Source organism: Canis lupus, chromosome 19 (genome assembly GCF_048164855.1).
Source record: "Canis lupus baileyi chromosome 19, mCanLup2.hap1, whole genome shotgun sequence".
In the NCBI taxonomy this organism is placed as follows: Eukaryota; Metazoa; Chordata; class Mammalia; order Carnivora; family Canidae; genus Canis; species Canis lupus.
In genome coordinates this window covers 47,770,433-47,783,597 of record NC_132856.1, presented here as the reverse complement: position 1 = coordinate 47,783,597, position 13,165 = coordinate 47,770,433, and the positions used below count along the sequence as shown (strand labels likewise).

General features: G+C 53.0%; 1 protein-coding gene across 12 annotated transcripts in view; it reads right to left on the bottom strand.

The window, feature by feature from the left end:
* EPS15L1 (epidermal growth factor receptor pathway substrate 15 like 1) overlaps positions 1 to 13,165 on the bottom strand; it is a 96,720-nt gene that overhangs the window by 11,404 nt on the left and 72,151 nt on the right. For 6 of the 12 annotated variants that reach the window (XM_072786881.1, XM_072786887.1, XM_072786884.1 and 3 more), the window contains 2 exons: positions 8,628 to 8,760; positions 6,436 to 6,483 (listed from right to left, as the gene is read on the bottom strand). The exons of 3 other annotated variants lie outside the window; for them this stretch is intronic. In XM_072786881.1, coding sequence (XP_072642982.1) covers positions 6,436 to 6,483; positions 8,628 to 8,760 — 181 coding nt within the window. The remainder of the gene's footprint in view (positions 1 to 6,435; positions 6,484 to 8,627; positions 8,761 to 13,165) is intronic. 3 more of the 12 variants (XM_072786882.1, XM_072786889.1, XM_072786886.1) reach the window with 1 other exon arrangement.

Here is a 13,165-nt window from a genome sequence, read left to right as displayed (position 1 = left end):
GTGACAAAGTCATTTTCAGCTGCCTCTGTGCCCCTGAGCGAACTCACTGTCATTTTAAGGCTTTCTGCGGCTCCAGGTACCATGAATAGGAAAGATGTGGACTGTGGCACATTTCAGAGGAGGCAGCGATAATCAGTTTTTAAAAATTGCTGCAAGAGCTCCTGGGGGTGATTCCCGACGCACAAGCCATGTGGTAGGCGTGGCACCACCATTCCTAGATGTCCACGCGGGGCCGGGGTGCCACCTGACCCCTCAGCAGTGGGAAGGTGGGGAGTGAGGACCAACAGAGTGATGACCCCCTAGGGGCTGGAAACTGCTGCCTGCCCCCCAGAGTGACTCCCCAATATTCATAGTCTTCCTCATTAATAGGGGAGAAGAATGCAAGATTGAAGAAAAGGCAAAATAGGGCTTATTTCAAACCGCAGCAGTTTCAACAGTTACCCAAGCGGTGCACCGAAACCGCACACAGGACTGCCTTTAGCAAAAACAATATGAACCCGATGGTTTACCACAGCGTGTGCTGTTAAAAAAAAAAAAAAAAAAAAAACTCGGTGGCCGACTCCACCCTGGCAAAAAATTTCTTTAATTCTCCTATTTAACTTTTCAAGGCCATGCGTGTCCCCAAGCCCCCATACTGCAGGCACCCTGGGTCGAGGGAGCAGCCGGGCCCCAGGCAGGTGCTCCTGAGCAGGTGCTCCCGAGTGAGTGTCTGGCAGCAGAGCTCCCTCTCGCTGCGCCTTTCCCAACACGCTTTTCAGGAAACCGCTGTCCGGGAATGGTCCCCAAGAGCCTGGTCCGCCCGTTGGGAAAAAAATGATGGAATGCACATTTGAAAAACTGCAAAACTCAAAACTCTGAAAGAAGGTAGATTCCCTTGTTCGAAAGTCTTTAACTTATTAGGAGACAAAGAGGTTTTGGGTGACTTAGGGTCTCAATAAATCTGATGGGTAAAGATATCGAAAATACACATCTAACCGTGAGTTTGTTTTCATCCCAACTGGACACTTGCTGGGTTCTATTTATAAAATTCAGGGCCATAGTTGGAAAATGCAACTACATTTCTGTAGATGAGAGATAAATACGAAAACAACAAAACACAACAAAAAAATAAAAAACAAAGGGCTTGTGGTCAGGACAGCTGCCCCACCTTAGCTATTACCCTACACAACACAGGACGTTTGCACAACTGCCATTTATCCCGACATGGGACACCTACGCAGCTGTCACTGGCCCTCCACGACAGGGGACACCCACGCAACTGCCACTCATCCTCCACAGCATGGACCCTCACACAACTGCCAGGCTTCTGACTGTCACACTGCACGGGAGAACCGCGGCTGCGGAGGGGACACACCCTGTTTCCTTAGCTTCTCCCTTCCCACCCGCTGTCCCCACTGCCCCCAGCCCTCGGCAGGAAAGCTTAACTAGGGGGCGGGGGGACATGGGGAGAAAGAAAGCAGGCTGTCCAGAGCACTACCTTTCAAATTCATAATCACTGGGGCATCTTTTATGGAAAGAGACCTTTTTTTTTGCCAACATATATCTGTGTTTCCCTCTGGCTCCTGCCTACGGTGGGACACAGATGAGTGAGGGAAGCTAACTTCTCAAAATAGGACACCTGGGACCATGTTAACAGCTTGTAAGTGAGGAGTCCTGCAGACACCAGCCCTGCTCGCTCTCGCTGATGCACATGCGAGGGAAGGCAAACCCGGCAGATCAAAGCCGTGCCAAGTAGCACAGCCCTGGCAGATAAAATCTGAGGTCCCCACCATCACAGCGTTGAGATTTTCCACTAAAAATATTTACTGAATTTTAAGAAAATCTGCTTAATGCATTGAAGGGAACAGGATGAGGTTTGGTACCGAATTGTTGAGAAAAGCTGAACAAATATTTACTATTACCCACCAGGCATCTCCACGACCAATATGTTTTTCAGCCTATGTGGTGTTGGAGGTGGTCAAAGGTCATGGAAGCAAACTTGGTGCCGAGCCCCATGGATGCAGGGTCAGCCCACCACGACAAGAGAGCAGAGAAAAGAGGGAGGAAGAAAAGTGGCCATGCTTTTGGGGTCCTCAAAAGACAAGTATCACTGGGAGTGGGACACAGTTTACGAGAAGTTTCAACAAAAGCTTCCTTTAGTTCTGAGCAAAAACAGGGAAGAGAGTTTACAAATGCATGATTTACAAATGCATTTACAAATCCCAAATTTGTCTTTACAACAAAAACAATACCGACTGCAGGTCTCACAGTTCTGCTTTTTCAAAAAATCACATTTGTTCTTTGATTTTTTTTTTTTTTTTTTTTTGCCTTCGACACATTCTGCCAGAGCAGCCCTGCGTGCCAACCCCGTCTCCATCCCGGGGGCTCAGGGCGCCCTGGAGGACAGGGAGACACTCGTAGCCACACAGCAGCCAGACGGGGGGGCGGGGGGGAGCCCTGGGTCTGTGCCACAGGACCAAGGCGGCCCAGCCTTTGCTACCCCCTGCAGAGGAGCTCCAAAGCTGTCAAAGCGCTACCTCTGCACAGGCACAAAGGTATCGAATCCACAGTTCACAAAATCACCAGTCTCACGCAGCGGGTCTGAAAGACAATTAAAAGGTGTGCATGCATTGGATCTGCAGAGCCAATCAGGAGCTCCCTCTCATTGTCGGGGTGGCTTGGAAGCAGTCAGGAGAGCCTTTAGCAGATCGGGGGCCCCCCTACTCTTGCTCTGTACAGATTCCCCTGCATCCCACACATCAATCCCATGCATGGGCATGTGCTGTTTTTCAGCTGACAATGGCCGGCAAAGAGAGGCTGACTGGGTCTCCTGAATCTGAGAAAGGGATGAGGGGCCACACTGGGCACATCTTCCTCGGCTCCCTCACATTGCTACAGATGGAACTGAGGGGTTAGGGGGGATCTGGTGGCAGGTACAAGAGGCCCTCAAGGTGGCTAGGGAGGGGCCAGGGGCGGCGGTAGGGCGGTGGCTCCTATCTGTTCACACAGAGATGCAGGATGGGGGAGGCCCCGGAGCTCTGAGTCTGTCCCCCACCTTGAGGCCCCACAGCACCCCGGGAGCCTGGCTGGCTAAGCCTCTGATTCCTCTGCTCCAAGACCCTAAACCACTGAACAAGGGGTGACAACTGTGTCACTGAACTCCTACTCAATCTTCCCTCCTGGGTGCAGGAGGGTGGGCGTGTGCTAAAATAGGCAAATGTTTCTATTTTCAAACGAAGCCGACCTTGCAGAGCAGAAATGTTCCCCAAAGAATAGTCCGTCTCCAGGCATCTCACCAGGAAGAGGCTGGGAGGAAGAGGGTGTTTCTCTCTCTGCTGGAAGCGGGGCTGGCGGCGAGCTCGCGCTACCAGGGCGTCACCCCCAGGCCTGACACAGACCCCCCCCCACCCCAGCTGGCAGAGGTGGTGTGCGGGCAAGGAGGGCTCCACTCCGCTGGTGCACCCTGACACCGGCTGGTCCGCAAGTGCTGGGATTTTCCAGGCTTCTTGTGATGGCAGTGAACCACTCTCGTCCCATTCTAGAACTTTACAAGTACCCACCGAATTATCTCTTTGAAAGCATCGTGGGAACGGAATTAAAGTAGTTAAGTTCAAGGCTGAGGTGCTAACCGCACGGCTCAAGTGGAGAAGCCATTTTAAAACTGGATCTTGAGCAAACAAGAGGTCGGACCCGTATGGGCGAAGGATGGCCACCCTGGGCTCCCCCCAAGCCTGGCCCTGCGGCACACACCGAGGGCCGAGTGCGAACATGGGTTGGCACTGCAGAGGAATGCGGGCTTCCCTCCTAGCCCAAGTCCCATGGGGCAGCTCCCCCAGGACGGGCAGGGTGACCCATGGGCAAGTGGGGTGGCCTGCAGGTGGGCGGTGGCCAGAAAACCGCATGAAGCAAGAAGCCACAATTGCCCTGTGTGGCATCTGCACACACAGGTGTGGGAGGGGACTCACGTTCTAGGGTAGACAGCACTTCTTTTTTTTTTTTTTTTTTTGAAAATCATTTGACTCAAACAGGACACAGATTAAATGCTATCTTGCTTTCCTGTGTTCGTTGGAAGAATTGAGGGGAGGGAGCAGAGGGGCAAAAAGACACCCCAGGCATGTGCACAGCTTTATTCTGGAGGTGAAAAGGTCATTAGCAGTAATAAAAGGGTAATAAATTGCGGAGAGGTTAAAGGTGACTGGATGGTTAGCGGTGAGGGCCCGCGAGCTGGTGTCACCCGGGCGCTGCAGGGACCGAACGCAGGGCTGCACTTGCAGGAAGTGGCAAGGGTGGGGCCGGGCGCAGGATCCCGCTATCTGTCGCTGGGGTGCGGAGGCCCAATCACTGACACCCACACAGCCATTTCCTGCCCTTAAAAAAAAATCTGTTTCTCCCTTTGCAAATCAACAACTTTTACCTAGAAACTCTTCAGCGGTGAGTTCTGACTGATCTCGGTCTCTGATCCGTTGCAGAAAATACACCACTGTTTACCTGGGGGAGGTGTGCCAGTGCCCGCTTTAACTGACAGGTTTCGGAGGCTGTGAGTGGGGCCTGTTTTGCATCTGCCTGGAAGAAACCAATTCTCTCTCCCCCAAACAGGCACCTGCTAGTTACCCAATACCTTGATAGACCTTTCTAGAAAAGAGCTCCGAGCGCATAGAACTCAGTGCGGACACTAGAGCTTCGGGTGTGCCCCCCATGGGTGGTTCTCGATGGCCCGAGGGTATGCCTTCTAGCTTGGGTCAAGCCAAGAACTCCATGTTTAGCACTGAAAGCAGACGGCCAGCAGTGGGCTGCTCTAGTCACACATGCAGGATGCCAGGACTCCTTCCACAGGGAACCTCCGTGAGGCCCCCAGGTCGGGTGGGGGGCCCCACTATGACTGAACAGGCTGACACTTACGTGACTTTATCGCTTGTCATGTAAAGCTTGGTCAAGTTTTTAAAAACAAAAACAGCTTGCATAGAATGTGAAAACTGCAGGCTACAGAATACAAGAGGTGGTACCTAAAAAACAAAGCCACTCGTGACTCAGACCCAAATGTGCATTTGGTCCTGGACAAGTGACTATGGCTGAGCTTCGCCAGAGAGGAAGGACCCTGGAGCCCTCTTTGAAGTTCAAGTACCCCTGCTCTGACTTTTTCAACTGCAAAGATTTCTGCCAAACTGCAATCTCGTGGGGAAAAAGAGTCCCCTGGTAACACCCTGTGTGCATATGGCTGCCTCAGCCCTAGCCTGTCTGCCCCTGGGAAAGGGGCTTTTATGGATGAAGGACCTGTGTCCTGGTCCCGGTACCGTAGGGACAGGATGAGGATACATGTCACACACATCACATCACAGGTAATCACTGTGAAAGGCACTTTACCCCAACGGTCACCTGCTAGGCCAGAGCTGGTCCCACGTTCCGTCAAGGAAACCAAGGCTTGGTGAGGTTGAGACACTTGCCTACAGTCCCCCAAGGAGATGGTGGCAGAGTCAGAACATAAACCCAGGCCCTGGCTCCAACATCCAGAAACATGGACTGAACCTGATCAGATCCTGAACCTTCTTAGATCCTAGTGGCCTCACATATCGGAGTGACCTCCAAGCACAGAGGCCTGACAGCGTTCTAAAGACTATGGAAGAGCTGTCCCTTCACCTTGGTTTCTCTGAGTGCAGGTTTGAAGCTGTGTTTGGTCTGTGGAAAAAAACCATTTTCTCCAGGCAGTCTCGTCTGTCCATTTGAGATCTCCACAGGATCAAGGCTCCATCAAGAGGGCTGCAGGGCCCCCCGAGCAGGGTACCCACTTCACCTTGTCCCCACTCTGCCATGCTAGGGCTGCAGCTCCCTCCACATGCCAGGAAGGCCCCTGAGTATGATCATATGGCATTCCAGGTGGCAACAGCCACTACAGCATGCTGGCCACATGGCCTCTCCGTGAGGGAGGAGGCCAGGTTAGTGAGAAGAGCAAAGGAGCACAATCTATTCCCTGTCAAACTGTTGGACTTTGTTTTCTTAAAAAACAAAAACAACAAAACAACACAACTTGGCCATCAGTCTGGCTGCTTCCTATCATAAACAGCTAAGAAAACAAGAGTTGTGCCTTGTGTTTTCATAAAGACTGCTTGGAGCAGGACTTCCTCCAGCACTGCTGCCCTGTCCTGCTAATAACCAGCTAACTCCTGGGCTGCTCCGGGGAGTCAGCAGCCTTGCTCTGTGCACCATGGACAAGGATGGAGAGGGCAGTGTGCGACACTGGGTCTTGATTCCATCAGAGGAGCAGTGTGGGGCAGACACCTTCCTTTGCACCCCCGAAAGAACCAAACGCTTCCCCCAAATGCAACTTATTAAAAGGTCAACACGCATGGGGTGCATCTGCATGGGCAGCAATTTCCATGTTGTTAGAGGTTAGTATGAAATCACAGCAGAGCCACCACTGGAAGCTGGTCAAACGATAATCACCACACGGTCTGTACCTACCACCCAGCAGTGTGTACAGCGCAGAGTTTTTCTGATCAGCCATTGCTTCTAGGTAAGAGAATCAGATGAGAGACATTTAGACCTCCACGCAGGTATGTCCTGGCCACTTATAGAATAAACACTGCACATGCATCAACCATTCTCTAGAACTTGTGAGAACTCTGAACCTCATGGTTTGATTCTCATTACAAAAGATGGGGGTGGAGAGGTCCAGGTGGAGCAGGTCACTGAGTCCAGGGCTGGCCCTGCTGCACTTTGCTATGTGATAGCGGGTGGCCCATGTGACCTCTCTCACTTCCCTTTCCTCTTCTGAGAAAAGAGCATCATAGTATCTGTCCTATCTTGTGGGTCTTGCTAGGACCTGGCTATGGAACAGTTCCACAAGTATTTCCTAAGAGTCCATGGATGTAAACAAGATATTGGGGGCACATGGCACCTCACCAGCCATGACAGAGCAAGGGTGCAGTGACCCAGAGCCAAGAGCAAAGCAGCCTGAAACTCTCCAGGGTTCAGGCCCAAACGTCCCAAGACGGGGATGGCTTCTCTGCTCTCTAAGTCCATGCACGATACATTAAAAACAAAAGCCAAAATGAGGTGGGGAGGCTTGCAGAGGGTAATACAAGGGAGAGGGGACAGTGAAGGTCTTCAAAAGTAGACCCAGCACTGTTCAAGGAAGGGGAAGCGGCTGAAATAAGAGTTTCCAAGAAACCCTACGCATGAAGCTCTGCACCTGCTAGCGAGCACATGGAGTATCTCCTTGAGGACTGACAAATACTGCATGGCCCTGTGTGTGCAGGTGTGCACATGTACATTCACATGAGAGTGTGTATACATGCTGTGTGCAAGTAAGCACTGTGAGAATGTGTACATGTGATGGTGCATGGAACTATGTGCACATGTGCACACACACATCTGCATATATGAGCAGTATATCAGCACATGTGCACACACGTATGCACGCAAGCAGGAATCCATGCATGTGTGTACGTGTGTATGCAGGCATGTGTATGCACGCCTTGGCTCCCATCTTTCAGGAGGAGCATGGAAGCTCGATGCCCTGCCATTAGGAGACTGTCAGGGGTGTCCCCTTAGGGTCACCAAAGGGGGCACTGTGGGCAGGCAGCCTCTTAATAACTTCCCCTCCATTCATCTCTACTAAAAAGAGGACTTCAACAGGTAGATCTCATGTAGGATGATTGGAGGCCCTGGGACCAATGACCACCTGTAACTAGAGAGTTTCATGGGGGCCATCAAGTGGAGCCCCAGGTCAAGCGCAGGGCACAGCTAGCTCAGGCAGGACCAAGGTTTTGAGAGAGCATGTGGGTCTCCTGCGGCCACCCCCAGTCTGGGACAGCGTAAGTGAGACAGCCTGGAGCCAAGACACCAAGAAAAAATTGCACAGCGGGGTCGGGGTGGGGTGGGGTTGGGGATGTGGGGCTGGCAAATTGCAATGGATCACTGCCACTTGAAGCAATAGCCTTCTCCTTTTGAGTCTGGCAACCTGACTTATTGGCCTATGGCCATCATAGAAGACACAGCCCCTGCACAAGCTCAAAGTCCTTAGCATCCTCAGGAGGATAACTGGGCCCTCTCCCGAGAGTGGAGCTCCAGGGCCAAGATCAAGAGAGATCGGTAGCACCAGCCACAGCCAGGAGAGGTGGCCCCTTGCTTGGAGCTGTCTGGAGAGATACTGGGCAGGAGCCAAGCAGAAGGGAGCTCAGAGCCCTCTGGTTCCTCTTGCATCAGACGGCCAAAGAAGACCCCCAGTCCCAACCCCACTCTGAGTCCTTAACCAGTAGGGAAGCACCAGATTGAGGGGGTGGCCTCAGCCAACTTGGGAAAGAGCTCGGGGTGGAGGAAGGTCAGAAAGGCCACTGGATCCTGATTACACACCTTGCCGCCCCAAGGGCTGAGCCCAGTCTTTTCTAGAGGCCCCCTATGGAGGCTCACACTGAGCCTAGAGCCAAGGGCCCCAGGATAGGGTGAGGGTGGGTGGGATCGCAGGCGTGCCCCAGGCACGCACTGTGTGAGGACCCAGGCCACTAAGCAGTAGGGAGACTCTCTTGCTCCAAGTGCGGGTCCCCCAGCATCTGCTCCACTCTGGGCTGGTAAATAGAGATGCCCCTGGTTCCCCTCCCCATGCCGTCCTTGGACGGTGGGCAGGCGGCTGTGAGAGAAGAAAGCGTACTGACCGCTGGGCGGTTTAGGCCGTGGAGGAGCAGGTTTCTTCGGAGGCAGAGCGGGAGTGTCCTGTTTACTTTTAAAGGGGTCATCTGAGAATCCTGCCCCTCCAAAGGAGGAGGTGAAAGGACCAGAAGTTGGGGGCTGTAAAAGAGGACATGAAAGAGAGGCAAAAATAATCATTAAAATGGAGGCAACAGATGTCCATTCAGCCAATGCTCAAGTACCGAGAGCCTTGGTGAGGCCCCAACCCTTTGGGTTCCACGGCACGGCCCCCACGGGACCCAAGTCTCTCACGAGACCTCTGCTTTCCTCCACCCTCAGGAGCCAGGGTCCTCTGGCCTGTGAGGGGCAAGCCAGCCAACAGAGCAGGCAAGCCACCCTCTGCCTCAACCAGCTTATATCACATGAGCGGTGTCCCCTATCACACACACACCATTCTACCCACACAGGGATATTAAGTCTTTCCTGACTCCAGGGTCCCCTGGGCCTCCTGCTCATGAGGCCCCATCCTCACCCTTGCACTGGCTGCAGATCCCTTCCTGTGCCATCTCTGGGCTGAGTAACTGGCCTGTGTGCTGCTACCTCTGGTCAGTGAGGGCAGTTCCAGGCACTGGGTCAGAATGGCAGCAATGACCTCCTCGCCCCCAGGTGGCCCATGGGTGCTGCTGCCCACACAGTGGCTTGGTTGGAGCCCAACCCCACTCCAGTTGGGACAGCCTTGGCTGCCTGTCAGGCTCCTCCAGCCTGGACCTTCCACCCCTGCCCCTACCCAACCCCATCTCAAATGCAAATCGGGCCATGTCATCCCAGCAGGAGAGAAATGCACAGGTGGGTGGGTGGGTAGAGAGGACAAGTAGGTACGTACACCTAACAGCCCCAGGGCCCACAGGTAACCTCCAGAGTATTTGTTAAAGCACACGGGGCCCTACTCACAGCCCCCCACTACCCAATTCTTCCATTTCACCCCTGCAGCTACCCCCACCCCCTTAACAATTCCCCAATCCCTGGAACCCCTTGCACCCTGGTTTCCAGGGCCCCACGCACATAGGGTCTCCAGCTGGGAAGTTCAGTCTATCCCATCCACCCCAAACCCCTCTTTCCCTCAGACACTGACCAGACCAGATCTCACTGCTGCTCCTAGAGCTATCTCTGATACCCCTTCCTGCCAACTGTGCCACCTGACATCCCAGTGGAACTTGGATAAGCACATGCCCCCGACCTGTCCGCATCTGCTGTGAGTGGGCACAGGTGATGGAGCAGCACATCTGCTGGCTGGGCTTGTGGCAGGCTGTGACTTGTCTCTGTGGGCACCCCATATCCTGAATGCCAGCACAGTGCTGGGCACGACAAACCTCCACCAGCAGATGGATGAGCCACAGATGGGTCAGCTCAGGTGATAGTGAAAGACCCTCTGTCTCCACTCTGAGATCCGGTCACAGGACATAGCTCCCTCTCCTCCAGAATGTGGTCACAGGGACCCTGATTTGGCAACCTCTGCCTCAGGTACAGCCATAGATATTACTCTCAGGAGGGAAAGAGGTGGCCAGTCTAGTATGGGGGGTGGGCAGGAAAGGCTGCTGGGCACCCCACTGGGCATCCTGGTTCCCCTCTACCAGCTCCTAGGACCCTCAAGGGTAGGAGATGCTGGCTCTGTGCTGATCTTCTCACCTCATCTTCCCAACAACCCGCTCCATTTTACACACAGGGAAACTGAGGCAGAGAGAGGCAACACAGCCTATAGTCATACAGCACCTCAGTGGCGGACTCAGGGTAAGAACCCATGTTGTCTGCCTCCAGGGCCAGGGCTCCTGGGCTCTGCCCTCTGCTGCTGGCAGCCCACTCCCCGAGGTAAGTCTGGGGCCTCGTTCTAGGCAGAGCTCCATCCTCAGGCCTGTGGGAGAGACATGCAAAGATGCAAGCAAGAGGCAGAGCAGACCTAGGGCCAGGGGGCCACAGAAAGCCCTGAGGCAGACAGGGGTCAAATGAAGAAGACTAGTTTCCCTGCCAAGACCACATTGGCCCCCCAGGAAGCTCTGAGCAAGAGGGGCAGATGGGGTTGGCAGGACTGCAGTAGGGTAAGGAGGTGCCTCCCTCCATGGCTGCTGCTTCCCTCTTCTGGACCCTGTGGCCACTTGTCCTCTCAGATACAAAAGTTGAGGAGTCTCTGAAAACCCTGCAGCTCAAAGTTCTGGAACATCTGGCCGGCCAGACTACAGAGCACAGTGGTCAGGGTTAGAATCCTGAGTCCCAGCCCTGCCACTACTAACTGTTCCATGCTCCACTTCCTCATCTGTGAAATGACCATAAAGACACACCATAACCCTAGGGCTGCCGCAAAAAAAAAAAAAAAAAAAAAAAAAAACACAATCAAGTCACGTATAAATTGCTCCAAGGCACCACAACAACATGACGCAAAGATGACACAATTATTATCATGTCAAGGATACAGACATGACTGGAATTCCTTTAGATGCCTATAAGAATCTGCAGAAGCCCCATTAACCACCAATCTTTTATTCCTGCTGCTTGCAGTTATCCATGGACTTTACCCAGAGAAAGGTAGCATGGGAATAGAGGGGAAGTGTTGAGTCACAGCTTAGCTTTAAAATGGGGGTTGAGGGTCTGCAGTTTGGGAATGAAGAACAGGGGCAGGGGAGTGGGCAAAGGAGCTGGGAGGGCACGTGGATTCTGTTTCTGCCTCTGCCATTCATGGAACAGAGCACGGGCTCCCACAATTCCCATATAGCCTGAGACCAGGGCAGGCAGGAATCAAAACCAATTTCTTAGCAAAGAGGAGGTGTGACTAGCCCAAAGGCCCCCTGCATGGACCCCAATCTTTGTCTTGGGTGTTGGGAACGCACCAGCTCTGGGGAAGGCATGCAGACTGGCGCCTGGAGCCCTCTGGACACAACCCACTGAGCGTCCACCCAGCCCATGTGCTGCAGCCTGGACCTCAACCTGGAAGGATGGTCCCGGCTGGCAGAGGGCACCACAGGCCAGGCTGACACTCTGCCCCACCTTCTGAGTTCAAACCCATTGAGTCAGTGGGCTCGCTTCAGTGGGACAGGGCTCCAGCCATAGTGGCCACTCCCCACACGACCATGAGTAGTAGCACTTCAAACACCGCCAAGCCCCACGTCACTTCCGAATCCCACTTTTCAGGACTCCAGGTTTCCCAAGACGCCTCCTCTAGGACCTGCCTTATTCTTCCTCAGGCTGCAGCTTCAGGGAAAGTGGCTATTTTTAGAAAGGTTTCAGTAGAGCCGGCAGGGGCTCTCTGGGCTGGCGCAGTGTGAAATGTGCTCAGAAAATAAAATAAAAAAAAAAAAAAAAAAAAAGAGAGAAAGAAAGAAAGAAAAGCCACTATAAAAAGCAGCTCTAAGAGGAACATGTTTGGGGTTCACAGTTTAAAGAGCTAGTTTAAAGCAAGTGACTCTCAACTTTTAAGGAAGCAGCCCTAAATGGGAATGGATAGCTTTAAACACCACTGGAGAAACGAATGGAAAGGCCCTGAAAACCAGCCAAGGACTGCAAGGATAGCTTTTATTCTCACAGGGCAGGGATTAAATAATTATGTCTGAGTCTTGTTTTTATTCTCAGATGCTCAGAATTTGCAGAGCAAGGTGACAGATTGACATGGTCTAAAAGAAAAATCTCTGCAGGTACGGTGGGACCTCAACTTTGTGTTCAAGCCTGAAGAATCTCCCAAAGGAAATCTGCTGGAACCAGCTCACTGGCTGTCAACTTCACTCAGCACTGCCAGGCAGAGGAGGATACCTCAATTTAGGGTGGAGTAAGAAAGGGCGCCAGTGTGTATCACCTCGCCACCCCACTCAGATGGGCAAAAGCCGGCGATGAAAAAAACACACACGCAAAAAAACATAAAACCAAGAAGCTAAAAAAAAAAAAAAAAAAAAGCCTTCTTGCCACTTTACTTTCATTTCCTTCAGCATTTTATTTATACACATGATGTTTTTCTTGAAAAACAGAAAGGGAACCAAAGGGAAAAACAGAGACCTATAAGGTTAGGGCTTGGTGCTCCACTGGACAAGTGGCACAGCATCAGGCGCTGACAGGAGCGTGGAAACCAAACAAAGGAGCACCAGAGACAAATTTTCCATGGCCCCGTCCAGCTCTGTCCCGCCGGGCGCCGCGAACAGGAAGGGGCCACCGGCTCTGAAGTCACAAGTGCACGTGTGTGTGCAACCTGATCAAGGGACATACGGACAGGGAGACGGCAGCCGCATCAGAGGGAAAATGCAAGGTTAGGTTAGAATGGGCAGAAAAGACAGGCAGGGCCAGGCTCTGAACCACCTGGCTCCGGGGAGTCTCCACAGCTCCGGGACACTCAAACACTGCCTGGAAGGGAGGGGGCAGGCCATTCCTCCTGACCAGAGCCCGTCCGGACTGGCCGCCCAGGCAGCCTCTATCAGCACACCTCTCAAAACGGGGGCCTCATCAGTGCCCTTGTCCTGATCTCAGCCCTGGGCACCGGTAGCTCTCACCTGCTCAGCCACCGGCTTCAGCCTCCTGCAGGGAGACGGGA